This window comes from Erithacus rubecula, assembly GCF_903797595.1.
Source record: "Erithacus rubecula genome assembly, chromosome: 3".
NCBI lineage: Eukaryota > Metazoa > Chordata > Aves > Passeriformes > Muscicapidae > Erithacus > Erithacus rubecula.
The window spans coordinates 20,482,119-20,505,341 of NC_136689.1; the positions used below are offsets into that span (position 1 = coordinate 20,482,119).

At 37.5% G+C, this 23,223-nt stretch overlaps 1 protein-coding gene across 1 annotated transcript in view; it reads left to right on the top strand.

Moving 5' to 3' along the window:
- The window catches only part of NMT2 (N-myristoyltransferase 2), a 33,041-nt gene extending 10,532 nt beyond the window's left edge, over positions 1 to 22,509 (top strand). Inside the window, exons 3-12 of the mRNA XM_079301710.1 lie at positions 3,620 to 3,764; positions 8,979 to 9,097; positions 9,196 to 9,287; positions 9,394 to 9,510; positions 10,054 to 10,224; positions 11,381 to 11,489; positions 14,782 to 14,952; positions 17,322 to 17,489; positions 21,545 to 21,682; positions 21,850 to 22,509. Of these exons, the coding sequence (XP_079157836.1) occupies positions 3,620 to 3,764; positions 8,979 to 9,097; positions 9,196 to 9,287; positions 9,394 to 9,510; positions 10,054 to 10,224; positions 11,381 to 11,489; positions 14,782 to 14,952; positions 17,322 to 17,489; positions 21,545 to 21,682; positions 21,850 to 21,870 (1,251 nt within the window). The 3' untranslated portion in view covers positions 21,871 to 22,509. The remainder of the gene's footprint in view (positions 1 to 3,619; positions 3,765 to 8,978; positions 9,098 to 9,195; positions 9,288 to 9,393; positions 9,511 to 10,053; positions 10,225 to 11,380; positions 11,490 to 14,781; positions 14,953 to 17,321; positions 17,490 to 21,544; positions 21,683 to 21,849) is intronic.
- The last annotated feature ends 714 nt before the right edge of the window (positions 22,510 to 23,223 follow it).

The following is a 23,223-nucleotide window of genomic DNA, read 5'->3' on the forward strand; positions in this document are numbered from 1 at the left end:
TATGGAAAAGTATATTTATTTTGTCTGCTACTCAAGTAATATTTAGATTTTGTATTCTTGTGCTATATGAAATATATTATAGAAAACGGGCTTTTACTATTTGCTTGCTCATGGTTGAAAGGAGTATATTTTAGAGGAGAATTATGCACCTTACCTCTAAGAGAATATATGTAAGATCATCAGGTAGAACTCAGTGGGGCTCCCGAATACATTGAAAATGGTTTTGAAGAAGGATTTTGTGGTCATGTGAGTTTATAAACAGGTTTATCAGCCTGAAGATGAGTGAAGCAGAACAGTGAGTCTCCTTGGCTTCTGCCTTCCTTTTATATAACAGTAGTGATAGTAGATGTTTTGACCACTGGTGTGAGTGTAATCATAGCAGTAAATAATTGTTAGCATTGTATGCTTGCAGTTACCTTGAGTACACTTCACTGCCCATCTCCCAAGACTGCCATCTCTCTCTATTACAAGTTGCAGTGTTGTAGGCTGTCCACTCTGACACAAAGAAGACTTGTCGTATCTGCAATCTTATCAGTCATTGTTGTAGTCACTAGTGGCCTACACAACCTAGTTACAGAATAATAGATTGGAAGGGACATCTGGAAGCTTTTTGACCAACCTGCTGCTTAGAGCAGGTCCAGCTAGATCAGGTTGCTCAGGCCTAGATCAGGTTGTTAGGTCTCCAAGGATGGAGACACCACGATCTTTGTGGGTAACTTATTCCAGTGTTTGACTACATTTTGTGGTTAAAAAAAATAGTAATTCCTTATATCTAAATGGATTTTTCTGTTTTGCAACTTGTCTCCTTTGTTTCTTGTCCTATCACTGTGTTCCTATCCTGAAAAGATTCAGCTCAGCTTTCTTTACACCCTTCCATTTGGCAGTAATAAGATTTCCCTACTCCCTCAATCTTCTCTTCTTAAGGCCAAACAAACCAAGGTCTCTCATCATCTTCTGGTTGTGTGTGATGTGCTTCAGTCCCCCATTTTTCTTGGTGCCCTCCAGAGAGCTCACAGCACTCTGTCAATGTTCTCCTTGTAATGGAGAACCCCAGACTGTGACCTCAGGGGTGCCAGATAAAGGGGAGGGCTTCCTGGCCAGTCATACTGGTACTACTAGTATGCAGCTGTCCTTTGCAATCTGCTGGCTCTTGTCCAGCCCTCTGCCCACCTGAACCTCCAAGTACTTTTCTGCAAGCTGCTTTTTAGCCAGTCCAAGCTGGCCTCTGCCTTTGCATGGGGTTTTCTATCCCAGATGGAGGACTTTGCATTTGCTTTTGTCGAACTTGATTAAGTTTCTGTTTCCAGCTTGTCAAAGTAGCTTTGAATAACTGCTCTGTGGTTCATCATATCAACAATTTTAGAAATTCTTCTTCTAGGTATCATCTGTGCACTTGTAGAGAAAGTACTCTTTGTCAAGTCCAGGTCATTAAACAATATTGACCCCTGAGTCCTCCCCCTAGCATTCTTGAAAATGGGTGTGACATTTCCTTTTATCCATGTATAGGAAACTTCCACCAATTGCTATTTTAAACTCAATAGATGTCAGTTGCACTAACATCAGCAAGCTCCCTTAGCATCCTTACATGCATTTGGTCTGTTTTCAGGGACCTATGCATGATTAATTTGCTCAACAGTCCCTAACTTTCTCTCAGACTGCTACAGTGCACAGGTACATCAAAGGCCTGAGGTTATCAATCAAACTGGGGCAAAAACCCCATTTTTATCTCAGCCCTGTTGCACGACAGGGCCATCTTGTGCTGTGAAGAGATGCTTGCCCTAAACTGAAATTAAACAAAGAGTTGGTTTTTGTTTTTCTAATTTTTGTGAAGTTCTGTGTAGGTTTTCCTTGCTTTCTATTAAAGGAAAACAAAAATTGTTGAAAGTAATCTTAGTCACGCTGATCTCTGTATGTTTTGAAATGAGAGGGGATTCCTCCTGATGTCCCTAGCCATGGTCTACTTAATATCTGAACATTAACTTCTTACTTACTATTAGGATAATAAGATCTTTCTTAGGATTTTTTTTTTTACATTTTCTGCTTTTTTAATGTATAAGACATATTATAGACTTTAAATAAATATATAAAATAAATTACAGTGTGTCAGCATTTATGTATGATTTCATGATATACTGATGAGATTTCAGAATTTATCTAATGACATTAGTAATTTATGTCTCTGTTATCCTGATCTAGAAATAAGGTAAGCTTTAGGTTGGAACAGTGTTGCTCCAAAGTGTGTAAACATGTTAATTCACAGTTACTCAGTTGGCAGGTGTTTAAGGCACACTTACAGGTGAAATTTGCAATGCTTAAACATCAGGTATTTTGTTTCACTAATTTAGATAACAAAAGTGTTTATTATTAATAGTAAATGATGGGCTGCTTGAGCTCCAGGCACAAAGTTTAGCTCCTTTTGTGATTGAGGATACCAGAGGCTGATCACCCAAATTAACCTTTACCATCATTATTACATTTATTTTATGGTGATTTTCCAACAAATGAATCCTAGAAAGAAGGAGAAATATGGAAATAGTCCATTGCTATTCAGTAAAAAAACAAACAAACAAACAAAAAAAAAAACTCCAAAAATAAAACCAAACAGTCTGGCTTGAAATTTCTGTGCAGAATTGCTTAAAATTTTCCAGTACATTTGAGACTGCTGTTTCAGATGCATTATTGTACTGCAGTCTAAGGAAACCTGAGCACAAGCATGCTGTAGGTATGCCTCAGAACAGGACTTACCACTAGGAAGATAACAAAACAAACAGATTTAAAAAGAGAGGGCAAAAAATCCCTGCAGATTTAGAGGCCTGTTACCATTATTCCTCTGTACTTCCTTTGCAGGAAAAAAATTCCCATTCCTATTAGATTTATTCAGAATGTTCAAAAGTGAGGCTTTAATAGCTCAATTTAGAAACACTTTGGTTTATGTTTTTAAAATAACTTTTCTAAAAAGATTTTTCAGCTTTTAAGGGGAAAGTGAGTTGAATTTATGTTTGTCAGCTTCAGTTAAAATTTTCTTTAGCTGCCAGTGTTGGCACAGTTGATATTAGCAAGGTGGTTAACTACTACATGTATGGTGCAGAAAGGTATTATCTGCTCTAATAATTGCAAGCAAATACAAGGCAATATAACTGAGGTTAAAAAGCAGATATTGGTAGCATATCAGTGTACCCAGAGAGAATTCAAATATTTTATATTGTACATGTAAAGTACAACTTCAAGCAACTCCATGTGTACCAATGGTACCTTTATTGTTAAATACCTAAACTGATCCTTTTTTTGGTATTTTATTCTGTTTTCCCGGGGGAACAGGGAATATAAGAAGCATTTATTACTGTAATATAGTATCCTGCCTTAATGCTGCTGTATTTGTATTTAAAATGTTGATGTTTCTTGGTAAAATGCAAGTGCTACTGACAGCTGTTTTGTGAAGTTTGCTTGCCTGTTGCCCAAGTTTTTTCCACCCACCTGTCTACAAACATTGTACCTAAACTAACCATGATGAGAAGAGTACTTGTAAGAATAGGTAAAAGAAATTAACATGTTTATACAACTATTCACAAAGTAAATGTACTCAATAAGCTTCCTGTTCTGTTTGTCTGTGTGTGTGCAGAATCCAGCCATTCCAATGCAGAAGCTTCAAGACATCCAGAGAGCAATGGAGCTGCTCTCTGCATGCCAAGGCCCAGCAAAGAATATTGATGAGGCTACCAAACGTAAATACCAGTTCTGGGATACACAACCTGTACCTAAACTTAGTAAGTTTAACTGGATGTGTGAAAGATCTGTCTTATGATCACTAAAGAAATGTGTCAGCTCTGTGGCATATTTTCTAAAATGGGTATAAAGTTGGACTGTGTGTGAATGCTTTGTCTTTTGTGTAGTTTATGTAGAATTATTGATGTTTTCCAGAAAAGTGCTTGTCTTCCCCACAGGTAACATACAAGAACAGTGTTAAAAAGTCTCATTCTGATGTCCTCTGTAAAAAAGGGAGATGATATTGAAATAGCATTCTTTTGTGTATTTTTGGTCTGAAACCTTGAACAATAGAACATAGAAGCCTTTTCCACTTTAGAAGTAAGAACTCTTAAGTGGTGGCAAAGAACATTATTTTTTTATTATTATTTGTTTTGTTTATTTATTTATATTCCCTTGAATTTCTTTCTATAGATGGATTTGCTGTCACAGAAATAATTACTCTTCTGCCATAGGTTGCACTGTTTTCATACAGCTTCAAGTGGGTAATGGCACTTGTCTGATACACAGACTCTTTCTCTGCTGTGTGTTCATGTTCTCCACAATGTACACTACCTTACCTTGAAGACATACTTTCTCAGATTCTGTTCTCTGTTCTTGATTCCAAGTCAGATGATGAGGTGATCTCTCCTTGCCTTTAAATTTGTAATGGATTTGACAATTTATTTTTTATATTGATATGATCCCTGATAAGAGAGTAAAGCTTCTTGTTGGAGAAGTTAGTTGCTGACTGTCTTGTGTTTTCTGCATTGCTTTCTGAACCTTCTTTTTTTGCTTTCATAATCTTCAGGTTAAGCAGTTATAACTTTTCAGTATGAGCACACTTGGGGGCCCCACAAGTAAAACATTCTCAGCACAGAAGCTGGTGCTGCTCTGCCCTGCAAGTTTCTCTCCATTGCACACAGACTGGTATAGAATAAGGAGAAACAAGGTAGAGTCTAAAGCACAGGAGCATTCTGCTCACTCTCTCTCCACAGGCAGCATTTCACATTAATCCATGGCTATAGCTGAATCCACAGCAATGTCATTCCTTCCTGGCTTTCCTTGGGTAAAGAAGTCCAGATACAATAGAGACAAGTAGAGAGTCCCTGGATGCAATATTTTCCTCTGGACTGGATTGAACTGACCTGCCTTGCCTTTCTCTGTACAAACTCTATCCAAATACCTGCATAAAGTAATGGTAGTCACTGTCACCAGCAATCTAGCCTAAGTGGAGGAAGACCCTAGCCAAAATAAGTTGAAGCATAAATCAAAAAATGCTCTGGCCATAATCAAGCTTTTCCAGAGGTAGTTCAGGTGTCTGTGCAGTAGTGCCAGGAGCTCAGTTCAGGCTAATCAATGTATCTTAAAGCACTTACAAAGGAGAGTCTGTCACTTGCCAGTCTAAAAAGGCCCATGCAGTGGTTCAGAAAATGATTTGTTAGTGATGTTCAGTAGAAGTATGTTGAATTTGGTCAGTGAGGTTTTATCCAACAGTATCTATGAATTTTTTCTTAATCTCATAGATTTTTTTTGAGCTTTTCTTTGTCTGCTGAATGAACAGATTGGGAAGTCATCGTTACTTGATATGCTTTATGTGTTTAGGTAGAAAAAATAATCTGTCAATTCAAGAATGTGTTATAGGCATCTTTGCATTAAATGTGCTTCAGAATTCTCTGGCCTTCAAGTTAAAATTACTAGCAGTAGGTCCTTTAGTTATGTCAAACCTGCCATGTAGTGGCAGTAGTATTTGGGCTATTGGTACTTTTCAGATTTTGCTTAAAGGTGCTGATAATTTTGACCTTCCAAACTTGATGGCAGGCCATAACTATTAGTCAAGATTGTGCATCATTTGGAAAAATTAATACTCAAAGGAACATTTGACTGTCTAATTTGATGGTGCTGATAATACAGTTGAGTGTTTATGGGTAAGAATCAGAGGGAAGGCCAACAGGACAGATACCATGGTGGGAGTCAGTTCTAGACCTCCCAGCCAGGATGAAGAGGCAGATGAAATGTTCTTTAAACATTTCTTTAAACATCTGGCAGAAGTCTCACAATCACAAGCCATTTTTCTCATAGGGACTTCATTGTATCAGGTGTCTGCTGGAAATACAGAACAGCTGAGGGGAGACAGTCTAGTAGGTTTCTGGAGTGTGTGGAAGAGAACTTCCTGATAAAGTTGGTGAGTGAACCAACTAGGAAGGTGCTCTGCTGGACCTGTTGTTTGTGAAAAGTAAGGACTTGTGGGTGTTGTCCTGATTGGAGATCATCTTGGGCCAAGTCATCATAAAATGATAGAATTTTTGATTCTCAGAGAAGTAAGGGAGGGTGTAAGCAGAACTGGAGTGATGACTTCTGTTGAGACTTTTATGGGCTTAGGTCTTCAAAGAAGCAAGAGCAGTTGTTGGTTGCTATAAGACCGTTTATAAGCACATCAGTCTCAAAAACAAGAGTCCAAAATGTGGAAGTCTGTGCGAGAGCTATTTAGCAGAGTCCTGAATAGAAGCAGCAGCAGCTCTCTGGTGTAAAGTCCTGAGAAGAGGCAGAAGTTGCAGCTGATCCTTTTTTTATTCTGGGCAGTGGTGAAGGAGCAAAGGATTTTATCCCAATGCACGGATTTTATTTGTTATTACTCAATGAGCTAAAAATATGAACTTAAAACATTTATTCTAAACTTATTAGAATTCTACTTCTCTAGTACAAAAATGGTGTTAATCCTTATGTATAACTTGTGCATATATCTGTTCACACAGATGATTATATCTGTTCCATCTTAAAATGTAAGCAGTGTTCTTACTATATTTTCATTATGTCTGGGGCTACATTTCTGAACTTGTACTGAGGCTTACACTTTACACTAGATTCTAAGGCTTTTGCTCTTTTAAGGCACATAAAGTATATTTTTACTTACTTAAAACTTACACTTCTACTTCATATCTGTGTGACATAATAATATTTCTACTTACTTAAAAGTAAAGCTTACATTATTTCTATTTCATGTCTGTATGGCTTAATATACTTTAATTTCTCTAAAGGTTTTAATTCAATCCCTGCATTCTGATCTCTCTCTGTGGGACTCTGCTCTACACATTCCAACAGACTTCGATCTGTTTAGGAAACTGGTTGACAGTCCCTTGGAAGAGAGTCCTGAAAGGCAAAAATATCTGGGAGGACTGGAAGTGCTTTCAGAAAGAAGTCATAAAGATACAAGAATAGGCTGTCCCCACTAGGATGAGCTAATAGAGAGGGAGACCAGTGTGGCAGCACTTAATCACTAATTCAAAATTTATGAAGTGATTCAATAGCATTTACTACAATTGTGAGAGTGACTTAATTATAGATTCTAAATAACAGCATCCCTGCTATACTCACCTCACATGCATGCACAAAGGCACAGAGTTGTTATGTGCTTCTGTGTTCAAAGGTGCTTGTCAAAAATTTCCTGTGAGCCCAGTGACATACATTGAGTCACTTGCATTTCTCTGCAGGCAAGGGTTGAGCCTTGCGCAGTGAAGAGTGTCAGTGTCAGCCTCGTCCTCAGCAAGTCTTTAGAGTATCACAGACTTGAGAGTTTGCAAGCTCCCTCTCAGAGGGAGGAGCTGGTACAGCCCACTGCAGTCCAGGGCACTGTAAAGGGCCTCACTTACCACCATTCTTCATAGGATGGAGAAGATAATTGGTTTTAGTTATGATTAAGTTTCCATCATTGCCATAACCCACACTGGTAACTGCTTTTTGAAAAAAAAAAGCTGAAAAATCCCATCAAGTAACAATGATAGCATTTCACTTGGGCTACAGTTCAGGTAAATGGCGTTTGAAAGCTGTCAGGGAATAGCTGATTGTTAGTGAATAACTGATTATCCCTTGTTCCTCACCTTGTTCAGGCAAATGATGATCCTGATACAGTCAGTGTCACTCCCTCCTTTACTGTTTACCAGTTTACCAACGGGTTTGGTCGAGGCTTACCAGGAACCCCTGAGATCATAGAGCAGGCCCAAGTATGGATAGGGAGATGCACCACCAGAGGAAGAAAATGAGAGTTTATGGCTATTGAAGGAGAGGCAGGCAACTCATGAGGACTGCAAGGATGCTGAGGTTATGGAGGAAGAAAATCAGAAGGTCAAAAGCCCTTACAGTGTAATATCACTTAAAGGACAATGCTGCTAGAAAGACATTGAGGTGCTCGACTGAGTCCAGAGTAGGTCAACAAACCTGGTAAAGGGTCTGGAACACAAGTCTGATGAGGAGTGGCTGAAGGAGCTGGGATTGTTTAGCCTGGAGAAAAGGAGGCTCTGGGGAGACCTTATCATTTTCTACAACTACTTTAAATGAGATTGTGGCAAGTGGGAGTCAGCCTCTTCTCACAGCTAGCAAGTGATAGGACAAGGAGAAATGGCCTCAAGGGGACTGTGCCAGGGGAGATTTAGATGGGTTGCTAGGAAAAAATCTGTTCACTGAAGGATGGTTGAGAATTGGAAGAGGCTCCCCAGAAGAAGCAGGGTGGTCACCATCCTTGGAGGTATTGAAAAGATGCATAGATATAATGCCTAGGACCATGATTTAGTGGTGGGCTTGGCAGAGTAAGGTTAGTGATTGGACTGATATTAAAGGTCTTTTCCAGTCTTAATGATTCTGTGATTTAGTAGGTGCTGCTCCTTAGAAGGGGAACAGCTGCAGTTTAGAAGTGTATACTGAGGACTGGAGCTGTCAAGTAATGGAGAAGAAACCATGCCTTCAAGTAGGATTTTAGGAACACATTTCACATACCACCAGTATCTCTTAAATGCCCTGTCTTTGCTATGTCACTGTTCCTGAGTAATCCTGTTGAGTTCAGATCTGTTCAAGTCAGTGGCAAACAGGATCTGAGCCATAGCTTGTTAGCTGTGAGTACATGTTCTCATGATGAGGCTGTGGATCTCATGGCTGACTAAATGCTTGTGTGTGTGTGTTGTCTCTTGTGTTATGAAATGCAGGGTATCAGTTGAGATAGAGTGGTTCTGTGCATATCTATAAATATTATGATGAGACAGTCACTAGTCTGAATGTGGTCTATGACAATGAGTAGTGTGAACTAATAATACTAATTTTTTCAGCATTTTTAAAAGCTGCTTGTTCCATTCATGTAATTACGAGGAAATATATGATGCAAATTAAATGCAGTTTAGAGAACTATCAGGAAAGCTAGCAATGTAACCATTTTTTGTTTGGTGTTTTTTTTCCTCCTCCCTCAAAAGATGAAGTTATCACTTCACATGGTGCAATTGAACCAGATAAGGACAATGTCCGCCTAGAGCCATATTCTTTGCCACAAGGTTTTATGTGGGATACATTGGATCTTAGCAATGCTGAAGTTGTAAGTAGAACAATTTTTATATGTATCTAAAATAATTCAAATTTTTTTCTGATTGATATGTGGATAAGTCTTTGGAATTTTTTTGTGTGTGTTTTCAGCTGAAGGAGTTATACACACTATTAAATGAGAATTACGTAGAAGATGATGATAATATGTTTAGGTTTGATTATTCACCTGAATTTCTTCTGTGGTGAGTAGCAAGTTCCACATTCTGTTCTGGCTGGAGTGCAGTGAAGGGTGTTTTTATTACATCTTCTTAGGCAGTAATTTGTAATTATTTCTGTCATCAATTCTAGGGCATTACGTCCTCCGGGCTGGTTACCACAATGGCACTGTGGAGTTAGAGTGTCTTCAAACAAAAAACTGGTAGGATTCATAAGTGCCATCCCTGCAAATATTCGTATTTATGACAGGTAAAATGCACCAGTACTTTTGTATTTGTAACAGAATAATGCCACAACACAAACCTTAAACTGGTATCCATTGCCATACAGAAGTTAAAAAGAGAGAACAAGGTGAAGAGCATCAGTATTTATTTAAGGAATTTTCTTAGTAATGGATGATAGAGATAATGCCATACAGTTTTCTGACCCTGCTGAAAAGCATTTTTAGTTGATCGGCTAAACTTCTTGGCCAAGTCTTCATACACTGACAAACAAAGCATTGTGACACTACATAGCATTGCTTGGATGCTATACTGCATCTTAAAGTAAAGCAATCAGTTAAGTCTTGGTAGAGCTCTGGTAAAGGACTGTCCCTCAGAGATAGCTTCAATATTGCACAATTTGTCATTGCAGTCACAGTGTCATAGATTAGTGTTTGTTGCAGATGTACTTTGTCACAGGCAAGTTTATTTTGCTTTAAATTCTTCTGTCACAGTATGGAAAACTGTAATTAGAAAAATGGAGACATGCAATGTGTAACTCTTAATTTTCCACTCCTTAATGGCTTTTTAGTGTGAAGAAAATGGTAGAAATCAATTTTCTGTGTGTCCATAAGAAACTGAGATCTAAACGGGTGGCACCTGTACTCATTCGGGAAATAACCAGAAGAGTAAACTTGGAAGGAATTTTTCAGGCTGTTTACACTGCTGGAGTGGTGCTTCCCAAACCTGTGGCCACTTGCAGGTAACCTAGGTGATGTTCTTAATAATATTGGTTCCTATAACAATTATTTTAAAGAAAATTTGAATTTTTGAATTGTCTAAAAACAGTAAAAGCATAAAATTCAAAGGTATTAAATGTTGTGGCCTTGACTAACCTGAAGGCCTGAGTGTTTGTCAGTGTTGGTTTTTTTTGGTGTTGGGGTTTTTTTTTCCCCTTCTCTCCCAGTGCCTCGAATAAAACAGCTTCTGGGACTAAAATTTAACTTTTGGTTTGTTTAGCATGCTTTAAATAGACGAGCAGATGTTTCTGTTGACCTTCTGGGGGCAGCGGTGCTAGCAAAGACAGCATTGTATACCTGTGTCTCTAGAGGCCTATGTCCCTACTGGGACACTTTCCCGTGTAACCTGGTTGCTTGCCAGAGATGGCAGAGCATTTCTGGTAATCGTATTATTTGCTTTTTTGAAATACTTTCATCTTTCCTGGAGAAAGGAGAACTTTATTGGCATTTGATAAATACAGGAACACTACCATGTGGGAAGAGTTACAGTCAAATATAATTTCATTTCCTTGGAATGGATTGTGTTTCTACTTAGAAAAATTCAGTTCGTGCACTTTTAGTCTGGCTGTTTAGACTTCTGGAGGAAAGAGTACCTTTTGATTTGAAATTGATTTGTACCTAGCAATACCAAAGATCCTGTAAGTTTCTATAAGGAATGATGGGAGGAAAAAAAACTGTGCTGTGTTAGAATAACCAGAGATGCTCTGTTGTACAATGACCTCTCAGGAAAGGGAGAGCTCCTTCAAAGAAAATGCTTAGACATGAGCAGAGGGTGCTGTCTGCACAAGAAAATAAATGTTACTGTGTATGTATGATGGGTTTTTCAGGGCTGTGACAAATGCTAAATTGTTTAGCCCTTTGCTTATTCATTCTGTACCAAAAAGCATTCACTTAGATTGAATATACTGTGATAGCAGGATTGTTTAAAACCTATTACTTGGAAATAGTTTCTCCTTAATTTTTTTTTTGCTAGTCAGCCTTATTATACACTTACTACAGTCTTGCTTAGAAACAAATTTTGAGAGTTGAAAAGGAGCAAGCAAGAAAGCAGGGCAATGGCTGCAAGTGAAACTGACACTTAAAATAGTATTTAAATTCATTATTTGGTTGTATTTGCAGGTATTGGCATCGATCACTAAATCCCAGAAAATTGGTGGAAGTGAAATTTTCACATTTGAGTAGAAATATGACTCTACAAAGAACAATGAAGCTCTACAGACTTCCTGATGTAAGCAGTATGACTTCTAGAGAATCCCCACAGTTATTGTGAGGCCCAAAATAACCTTCCATCTGTCTCTGACAGCACAGGCTTTTCTGTGTAAAGGCAGTGCGTGCAGGACATTAGAAAAAAATAATCTCTGGTTGATGAAAAAGACCTTAAGGGCTATACTAAACAGAAGAGACTATTGCTGGAAATCTGGATCTCTATGGAGAAAATACAAATTTTGACCTAAAATGCTTAAACAAAGGAAAAAAAAGCCCAGACAGCTTGACTTCACAAACATATGGGAATGAGTTGAAGATGCATAAGACTATTCTCGGTATGTTTAATCTGATAAGAGATTACTGGAACAGAAAAGCAACAGTTCATGTCTTAAAATTCTCAGAGAAGTCCATCAGCAACTTGGCTGAATACAGTCATATTGTTGGTTCCACTCTAATTCTTTTTTTTTTCTGTACTGTCAGAGAGTGTTGTTCTGCATTGAGCAGGCTCAGTAAAAGCCACTTGAATAAGTTATGCACTGTTAGTTTGCATGGTCTAGTAAAAAACAAGTGTTCTGGCTTAGCTAGGGTAAGTAAAAGTATTTTTGCTACTGTTTTTTAAGGGATTGCAGAATATCCCTTGTACCTTATTAGTAAACCTCTATGTAAAAAAACCCTTTCTTTTGGTTAAAAGCAACACCTTTTTCCTCATTCACAGTACTTTCTAATGATTTATCCGATTTTGGAGAATTGTGTCTGTTGCTATATTTAACTTGGTGCTGCAGATTCTCTTAGTGCTCAGATATTTGAGCAGTAGGCTGAGCAGCCCTTGGAATAAAGCACATGCCATGCCTTGATCTGTACTCCTGCTGCTGTCTGAGAGCCTCGTTTCCTGCTCTGCCTGGTGCCACCTGTGCCTGCACATGCAGCTTCTCCCTTGCGTGCAGGGCAGCAGTTTGCAGAGCTTAAGAATTAATAACCAAATTAATTGGGTTTTAATCTTGGACAGCTAAATATAGCTTCCATCAAATCTTAAAGACTTTTTTAGCAGTTTGAAGAGTGCAATATACAATTTCAAGTGTAGGTTTTGTGGCAACTCTAGTAACATTGCTTATGGAAACAACTCAGGAAGTGAATAGTTTAAAGAATAAGGATCTTACTTGTAGTACCAGAGGTGTAACTACAGAGAATAATTAGAAATAACAATTGTATCCTAATAATTTTCCTTTGTCATGAAACCCAGTTTCAACAGAGAAGTGAATTATGGAAAATAAGTAATACATCATATCTCATGCATTAAATATAGCTAAGGCAAACATACACTGTACATAGAAGTGCAAATAGAAAACAGATGCTTTCAAAATCAGCTTTTAAAACTAAGCGATGTAGGAGTCCATATACTTCAGGATTTTTGTTATTTTTAGGTTGGATTTGGGAGCTTCTCAGGGGAAAATAAAGACTTAATCTTTGTTCTGATATTTTCTCTTTAGGTCTTGTGCTTCGAGTTTACTTGGGGGCCTTTTTTTTTTTCCTGAGGAAGGGATTAAGTGCTGTTGAAGCTCTTTTTCCTCAGTTTCAGGATGTTATAAACACTACTGTCAAACAAATTTGTCCATTCAGGCCATGCTATCCTGTCCCTCAGCACCAAACACATTTTCTTGCATTTTAATTTCTTTTCTTAGTGTCCTTGGAGTATCATTGCCACTAGGAGCTCATCTCCCTTTAAGAGAATTAATCGTACCTAATAATTTGAACAACCTGAATTAAAAAGGTTTTCAGGTGTAATAAATACTGTAATTAATAAATATTACCCTCTCTAAAGGCTGTGCGTGTACCTATAGATACAAAAAATAAAAGTGGTTGTTTTTCCTGTTGAATCTCTTGAGCAAGGAGTTTTCTGGAAGAAGTAAAATTTGTCTGTGTTTAGAGTCAGGAAAGGAGTATGGTTGTCTCTGTTGTCTTTTCCTGACCAGCTGAGATCCTGACTCTGGACAGTCACATGATTACGGGCCCAGTCCAGCAGAGAAACAAATTTTAGCACAGTTCTGTACACTTTCCTTCACCCCTGGGATTACAAATAGTCACTTATTGGTGGCCATTCTAAGCATTACTGGGGAGAAAAAGATCTCCAGCCCAGCTGCTTTTTTTCCTTCCTTCCTGTATGTCAAGTGTCTTGACTAACCCATATGCCTTCTGGAATAAGGGCATTTAAAAATATAGATGATGTGTTGTTGTGGAGTCAAACCATAGTCCCAGGCTGCCTAGAAAAGCAGGGAGACTGAAATGTCAGGCTAGAGCTGTGGCAAAATGTGCCTTGATTTCTCATCTGACTGCTGACTCCCAGAGCATGTGAATAAACACCTCCTCCAGAATAATGCCTTTTGGGCAAAGAATAATCAGCTACACTCATTTCAGGCTTCCAGTAATCAAGTCTCTACCTGGCTGCTCTTGCAGTCGACTTCCTATGATTAATGTGGTACGTGCCCAAGTGTGTAGCTCAGACAGATGAGGCAGGATAAATGAGCACTGAAGAGAGCAAGCATTAGCCTCCACAAAAGGAAATATCCAGGAAGGCTGGCAAAAGATGGGAAGAAAACTTTAATCATTTTCACTTGTTTAAATAGTAATTGCTTAATACTAGAAAGTGGTTTTTTCCTTTTCTGATGTTTAAAGTTAGAAAAATAACTTTATTTGTTAAAATAGATTTTTAATTTCAGGCAGCTGTATGTTACGAGAAGCTTTCTTGTTAACAGAATAGCAGTTGTGCTTGTATAGGAGGTTGTTAACAAGGAAGTTTACAAGGGCTAAAAATAGGTAGAATATTTTCTGTTAAATAATTTCTAATTAAACTTTATCAGCTGACATTGATGTATAGCTTGACTGTAATTTCCATAAGTTTGAATTACATGTGTTCTTGTCTTGAGATAACTTCTGATTTGCAAGTTTCTTTGTTTTGTTTCTGTGTCTGGGCCCCAGGTAGTTTAGAAGGAGATAAGAAATAGATTGACCTAAAATAAAAAATACGAACTTCACAAAGTGTAGGCAGTTATGTTTTTCTCTGGAGAAATGAAGCTGTTTTCAATAATGAAATAAAAAGATTGAAGTGGCGCAGACTGCCTCAGTAATTAGAAAAGAGGGAATTCTGATTGAAAGCTGTTTGTAAAATAGCATAATGAATTAGGTGGCTGGGATAAAGTAGGCTAATAATGAATGCATTATAGCAAGTGGAGTGACTCTGCAACCTACTTTTAGCCTTTGCTGTGTTTGCAGTTTTCCTTTCAACGTCTTAACATTTATTTTTCTTTTTTTACACTAAGGCCACAAAGACTTCAGGTTTGAGACCAATGGAACAAAAAGATACGAAAGCAGTACAAGAATTAATCAATACTTATTTGAAACAATTTAATCTTGCTCCTGTGATGGATGAAGAAGAGGTGGCCCACTGGTTCCTGCCTCGGGATCATATTATTGACACTTATGTGGTGGAGGTAAAATATGAACTAACATATATGAATATGTGTATGAGTGCCACTGACTGTAGTTCCAATCAGCATTAAGTTTTTGAAATGCAGGCAGTATTAAATATGTGTGTTATAGGTAGAATTTTATACCATGAGTAGAAGCTTTGTTCTTTGTATTACATTCTGTTAAGAAAAAGTTTGGCTGTGATAAACAGTAGTACTATTATAATAGAATATCTTAAAGAAGAATTCTGAAATATCAAAATATCACTATCTTGACAAGAACCCTACATATTTTAAAATCAACTTTTCCACTTGCATTTCTTAATTCTTTTGTACAGTTATGACATGATACTAAGCAGTGGTGTTCAAACCTCCTTTTCTAAAAAAAATGAAAAATGATGTCATGACAGACAAGAATTTGGTTTGAATTGACTGTCATTCTCCCAGGTGTACATGTTTTTGCCATACACCATTGCAAAATTCTTTTTAAAAAAACCTAATTTTAGAGGCATCTGCTGGGAGAATTACGTTTTTTGATGGTTTGCTTCTGTACAGTGCGCTTTTGTCCAGTAAAAGAATGTGTATAAATTTGCATATATAACATATATATATATACATCTACCACCCCCACCCTCCAAGGAGCTGGCCATAATGCTTCTCTCAAAATAAGGAGTGCAGGAATAGATTAGCATTTGGATTGGAAATCTCCCAGACAAGTTTGGAATAGGTGCACGAAAGCTAGTGGAAAGATTTACCCTTCCCATTGAGTCTATACAAAGTCAGTTGTAGACAGCATATTTAGACAGTGTATTACTTAGCTTAAAGTGATAACATTAGTTAAAAAGGATCAGCCCTAACATCCCTAAACCTCCTCACAGAAGCACTAGGTTGTGAAGCTTAGTGTTCCCACACTGTTACGTGAATTTGTGCAGGAGGCTCAGCTGAATTAGGAAACCTGGAGCTGCTGGAGATGAGTGGTCCTGCCCATCAGTTTTGATTGTCCAAGCTTAGCTTTCTGCTTACTTTGTAGTGGGTCCAGTGCTCATTGGACTTTTCTGTGGTCTAATTTATGGTCCCATGTTCTTTCTTCCCTCTCTTTTCTATCTGCTCTCTGCCCTCCTCCCTCAGTTGGTTTTTGGCTTGCTTTGTGAGTTGAAGCCTTCAGGAGAGTTCACAAGCACCAGGATCAGCATGAATGTGACATTAACAGTGCCATGTTAACTGAACAGCACAGTCTTCACTTACTTGTTTTATGCTGTCTCTTGAACTAGTTTTTTACTATACAAAATGTAGATTTATGTAGTTAGTGCTTAAAGTCTTTTTAAGACCTGTGTAACCTGGAGAAGCTACTGTCAGACTTCTAAGTCATCTTTGTAATGTGCACATCTAAAACCTTAAATTATTCAGTATAATTTATGAGTTAATATTTTCATCATCCTTGCTGAATTTAGTGAGTGACTCAATAACTTTTCTGTTCCTTGTAGTTAGTATTACTCTACTACAGAATCTGTACCTGCTCTAAGACAAAAGCTTTTTTGCATGTGGTATGTTCAACTGATTTACTTTTTACTGTAGAAGTACTATTAATTTAAGGATCCACATGAGGTCCTTCATTGAACTCTAGTTAGTGGTTACTAGTCATTCAAATATAAAGCAAGAAGAAGTGTTTGTGTGCCCCTTTGCCTTATTTTCTTGGAGATACTCTGAGGAGTTTTTTGTGCTCATCATGTTAGTAGTAACCCTTGTAATATTCATTTCATAATCTATATAATAATGATTTCCTATTTCCTACTAATCCACACTCTTGAAGATGGTCAAGCTTCCTTAGATGTGTGAAATTAAAAAGTTTTATTTAGTATACTTTTTATTTCTGTATAAACACCTTTTTTGATGGCTACTCATTTTATTAGAATTTCAATGTGATTTAGCACTGTTGCCCAACAAATAGCTTGTGCTTGTTAATATTTAAATATGCTTTATATACCAGCACAGTATGTTTTTTCTCTATTTTTAGAAAGATGAGAAAATTATTCTTTGATGTGAATGTCATCCGATTTTTAAAATATCCATAATATTTTAAGAATATTTTATTAAAAATCAGTTCAGTCAGAAAAAACTCCAATATTTTCAGTAGAAGTGTGCTTGGTTAGTTTTGTCTATATAACAAACTACTGCTTTGACAATTGTTTGTCAAAATGTTAGTGGTGTAATAGACTAGAAAAATCTAAATGTATCCTCAAGTATTAGCTAAGACTAGCTGTTATGCCATAGTACTTACAGTGCACAAACCTTGCTGCATTTACTACTTTCTGTAGAACTGTCACATTAGCCTAATCAGTAACTGGTTATTTATTAATGGACTTTTTTGTTTTGTTTTGTTTTGTTTTTTATAGGGTTCAAATGGTGTTTTAACAGACTTCCTCAGTTTCTACACATTACCTTCAACAGTGATGCATCATCCTGTTCATAAAAGCCTCAAAGCTGCCTATTCCTTTTACAATATTCATACAGAGACTCCCCTGTTGGACTTAATGAATGATGCACTCATTATAGCTAAATTGGTAAGTTGTAGGTTGGATTTTTTCTGGTTCATTCACAAAAGTATTCTTACGAGTAGTGGTAAGATAAGAACTGGAGTAATTTATCCATGCCAGTGCATTTACTCTTTGCAGCACAGAGTGCAGTTGATGAGACATATACAATATATACACCAAAATATGAAACAATATGCTTGTTTTTCTTTTTTACTTTGAGTGGTGCTGGGGAATGACAAATGCATAAAGTATTTGCAATAGTTTGAACTGTGGAAACACCCAAGAGCACACTGATGGCCACAGTCTCAAAGTGTCAGAAGAATGAAATGTATCACTAAAATAATTTCACTTGGAGATGAATTAATAAGTGCTATCAAATGCATTTTGCTTTTTAATTTTTTTTCCTAAAAAAATGTAGAAATTTATTTACAATTTATTCTGAGGTTTGTCAACCTAGAAACTATTTGTCAGGGAAAGTTCCTGGATAGTTACAGGGAATACAGGCTCCAGAATGATCCAAACTGAAGTTCAGAGACAGTCTTTGAGAAGCTAGTATAATTTTCAGGAGTGGCTAAAAATACTGGCAATTATTCTTAAAAGTCAAGGTGGAAAAAGGTTGATCAGAGTAAGAAGTGTGGCACAGGGAGCTGTGTCTGGCCATTCTCTAGGCTGTGGGTGGGACAGATGAAGAGGCAGTTCCATGGTCTGACCACAAGGCTTTGCACTTTCCCCTGCATACATTTCTCTCTTAATGTGACATGCAGCTCTTTCCTTTTGAGTGGATCATCCTGTATCCCTTGCAATACTGGGATTTAGACACCTGTGGATTTCTTAAGTACCTGCTGAGCCTGTAATGCATCTTAGATGCCTAATTATAGTTGCAGATCTGGCAGTTGAGTTTTACATGAGGAGAGGTAAGGGAGGGGAAGAGAGATGATAGCACAGTCCTATTCACAGCCTTTTGTTTACAAACATACTGAGTCTGGCTGGGATGGAGTTAACTTTGTCCCTGGCAGCCCATATGATGCTGCACTTTGTCACTGAAGCAGGGCTGATTACACCAGTGTTCTGGTTGTTACTGAACAGTGCTTGCACAGCCTCAAGGCCTCTTTCCCCTGCAGTGAGGAGGCTGGGGGTGGGCAAGAAGTTGGGAGGGGACATAGCCAGGACAGATGACCCCATCTGACCAAAGGGGTGTTCCATACCACATGATGTTCTTCTCCTCAATAAAGGCTGAAGGAAAGGAGAAGGAAGGGAGGATGGTTGCAGCAATAACATTTATGGTCCCTAGCAATCATTACACATACTGAGATCTTGCTTCCCAGGAAGTCTGTCAGGATTTTCATGGGTTTAGGTCTTCAAAGAGACAAGAGCAGTTGTTGGTTACTCTAAAATTGTTTATTGTAGAAGCACATGAGTCTCAAAGAGTCCAGATTACCAATGTCTGTGCGAGAGCTGTTTGGCATAGAGTCCCAAACAGCAGCTGCAGCAACTCTCGTGTAAAGCTCTGAGTAGAAGCAGTTGCCTGGTGTAAAGTCCCAACCAGCAGCTGCAGCAGTTCCCTTCTCCTTCCAGGCAGTGATGATGGTGCTGAAGCTCTCACCCCATTACAGAGATTTTTATTTGTTAATTACCCATGAGCTAAAAACATGAATCTAAAACATTTCTTCTGAACCTGTTAGAATTCTAGTTCTGGAAAGTAGTGTTCATTCTTACGCATCATTTACACATATAGCTCTATCTGTTCATGTAAATGGTTCTATCTGTTCTATCTAAAAAATGTAAGCAATGTTTTCATTATGTCTGGGGCTAAGTTTTTTAACTTTTACCAAGGCCTAAACTTTACACTACTTTCTAGGGCTTTTTACTCTCTTAAGGCACTTAAAGCATATTCTTACTTACTTAAAACTTAGACTTCTACTTCATATCTATGTAACTTAATAATATTTCTACTCACTTAAAACTGAAGCTTACACTCCTACTTCATGTCTGTGTGGCTTAGTGTACTTTAATTTCTCTGAAGGTTTTAATTCAATCCCTGCATTCTGATCTTTCTCTGAGGGACTTAGAGAGGCTTCTGTTTTACACTCTCCAACAGAAGTGGTTTGATATCTGTCTGGCAGTGGGTGAATTCTTTTTACTTCTCTTGTGCCTTCAGCTTTTGCTTTCTCTATTAAGCTCTCATTATTTCTATTCATAAGATGTCTTGCCTTCCTTCTATTTTTCTCCCCATCCTGTGAGAGGGGAGTAAACCAAAGTCTGTGTGGTGTTTGGCTCTTGTCTGGGGACAGCCCACCACAGTCTCTTTTCTGTACTTTAACTCCAAAACATGGGCTTTGGAGGTACAAATTCAGCTCAGTAGATTGCTTTTAGGGTTTGCATGTCAACTAATGTTTATTTTTATATTCATATCACACTATATAAAATTAATTTAGAATTAGTTCAGCAGTTACAGGACGAAACACCTTGCCTTCAAAGTAAAACCCCAAATTTGGAGTTATTAACTTAGGTTCTATGTATTCTGCATGGAGAGATAGTGAGATTTTGCATCAGGATAATCCCTCTAAAACCCTGAATATTTTATTTTTGAAGCTGACACTAAGAGTCTAGATCTAGAACACAGGGAAGAAATTCTCTTCTGAGTCTGCTTCAGTGGTCTGTCAGGGCTGAGGAGAAAGTATGTTTTAACAGAAAACTTTTTATCCCTCTCAGAAGATACTAACCTGAAACTAATCTGCTGATGTTTAGATCCTGCATTAAAACTACATCTGGAGAATTTTGAGTGTTTAATTGCACAGCTTAGTGTTCTTTTATCTAGAGTGTGTCTCTATTCTCCCCCACTTCACCTCTTGCCTTGTGAGATTTCTGTTACTGTTTCTTACTAACTTGGAGTATTTCAAAATTTGCTTTCAATGCCATATGTCAAATATTGTCACCTCATTTGTCTTACTTCTGCATGTTTTTCACAGCAGTTTAACTTAGCGTGGCGTCATCTGCGCACAGAATGATCATTGTGCAAGGTAGCAGGAAGCCTTACTAAACTCTCTCTGCTTTGTAACTTTGCTTTAAATAGTCCTGGTGAAGAGCTTAAGTACTCTTTTTCTTCAGGCCCCTTTTTTCCTAATATGGGATGCTCATTTAAAAAAAAAAAAAAAAATTTTTACTGAGTGAAGAATATTCCTTACCCCATCTTCTTGTGCTTAAGTAATTGAGCATTATTGGTTTGGACCTTTTGTCTTAAAAGTGTATCATGTCCTGCTGGTGCACTACCTTTGTGTTGTTAAGACTCCAAGGGCTTAGGTCAGACTCCCTAGTAGTTAATTGCAAATAAGTGAACTTTTATATCCACACTCCCAAGCAAATTCAGCTCTCCATATGTGATGATTATAGCTGCAATGGCTTAAGTGACCTTGGGTTTATGTTGCTTGGTAAGAGTTCTCAGTGAGGAGTTAGGATTTGAGTATGTGTTGATGCAAAAAAACCCTTGAGACTGATTTGGCCATGTGGCTCTTCTGAGACAAAAAATTGTCTCTTTGAGTGGTGAATTTGGGAAGTTTATAAAAAGAGGAGTTAATAGAGGGTGCATAAGTAGGGGAGGGAGAACCACATGGAAGATCAGAATTCTGAAGATAATGGCATTTCAGAAAATTACTAAATCACAAAAATAGGTTTAACAGAATGATAAATTGCTGGAAAACACAATTGTATTTATGCAGCTTCAACTAGAATAGGCCATATGTGTCAAAACACTGTATGTGACTGTAAAAAATGCGTATCTGTAAGGATAAAATAATGAGAAATGCTTTAGGGACTCTTCAGACCTTAGGCCCTGAAAACAGCTTTAATATTTGCACCCTTTTGGAGCTAATCTTCAAGCAAAGTTTTGTGCTATACTTTAGTTTTCATTGGAAAAATGTCTTTGTGTTTATACCTAACTAAAAGGCAAGATTTATTCCATTGTATTGTTTTCTTTTAATTAGCCTAATTTTCTTGGATACTGTGTGGCACTCTGTAAAAGTATCGTTTGTGTCTTATTTGAATATTTCAAAAGTAAAATTTTAAAAATGTTTTGCTGTTGCCAGAAAGGATTTGATGTGTTCAATGCGCTAGACTTAATGGAAAACAAAACATTCCTGGAAAAACTCAAGTTTGGGATTGGAGATGGAAATTTGCAGTATTACTTGTACAACTGGAGGTGTCCAGGCATGGAATCTGAAAAGGTAAGGGAGAAAAATGAGTTCCTGAATTCCATTAGATGCAATTAGATTATTTAAAAATAATGTAATTGGCCCTGTTTATGATGCATAACTGAGGTGCAGAAGACTATTGATGTTTAGATTTACTGCCATACTTGAACTAAAATACTATATTTTTCTCCTTCCTTTAGGTTGGTCTTGTATTACAATGAGAACACTTATCTTTCTAGAACTCTTGAGGTCATCGTTTGAGTTAATTTGATCTCCATAACTCTTGAAGTGGTGGTGTTCAAGAGGAGTAAAAGCACAACGTCAGTGATACTGAAATAGTCCATTCAATCTGATAAATGAAGACATCCACATGTGACCAAATTTATTATTTTCAGATAGATCAGACGGTCCATGAAACTCTTCTGTTGTCCATGAAAAGAATAAAAAGCACATTCATTTAAGTTTCAAAGCTTAGCTTGCACCTGGATGAGAAGAAGGTATTTTTTTCCACTCTGTAGAAAAGACTGTTTTGTACAAACTGAACTTCAGTGGTGGATTAGGGTACAAAAATATTTGCTATTATGTGGATGAACTGCTGCATTTCTATTTATTAAGTGGTGATGTATGTATGTCAGTGTAACAGAATGAAGGATACAAACTGGAGTATCTTTGTTTATTTGCTTAACATGGATATCATCATTTGGGGGAAAATCATGAAGTATGATACATTTGTAGCTCTATGAAAGTCCTGGATGTTTTTGTAACTGGAGCAGTATGACAATGTACTGGTTTAACTAGTGCATTTGTTTCTCCATAAGCAAAGCTGCCAAATCAATAAAAAATACAGATTTGTACTTTGATCTTCAATAGATCAGTGGATTGATTTAACAGTATCGCACTGTTCAGTGCAGGTGTTATCTATGTTGCCAGAATGATAATACATTACTGTACTTAATTTACAGTTGTGGCACAATACCTTAGTTTTTCCTCAGTAGAGTAACATCAGCCTGTGTGTAAAACTAAGAATTTTAGTAGTGCTATCAGGATATTTATAGTTTGAATGTTTTCAATGCTTCTGCGAAATTGCACATATTCCTTTGTCTACTTTGATTTCCTATGAAGTCTGTAATTCTAATGAAAAGTACCTTGTGTAAATACGTATTCATAAATTGTTCCTGGTAGTGTTTTTATCCTGACTTTGGAACAAGAAGTTTTGCTATATATGTGGCTGGTAAGCAAAAGAGAAATGCTCTGCCCTCAGTCCTTGGAAGTCTCTGTACTGCACTTCCTGAAATGTAGGAGGGCTGATCTTCATTGTTGGGTGGAGCTGTTTTAATTCCCTCATGAATGCGCAGCAACGGGAGTGGCTTCTGAAGCACTTTATATGCATTCCAGCATAGTGTCATAGCTAGAGATGATAGCAGTTCTTTCAGCTCATGGATGCTGCAGAATCGTGAGCACTGAGAAAATCTGTGTTAAGAAACTGTTCTAGCTGAAAGTGCCAAATTGTGGTAGTGAAGCCTCTGTGCTGTGAGCATCTTTTGAATGTGACTTGAATATCTCATGAAATGCAA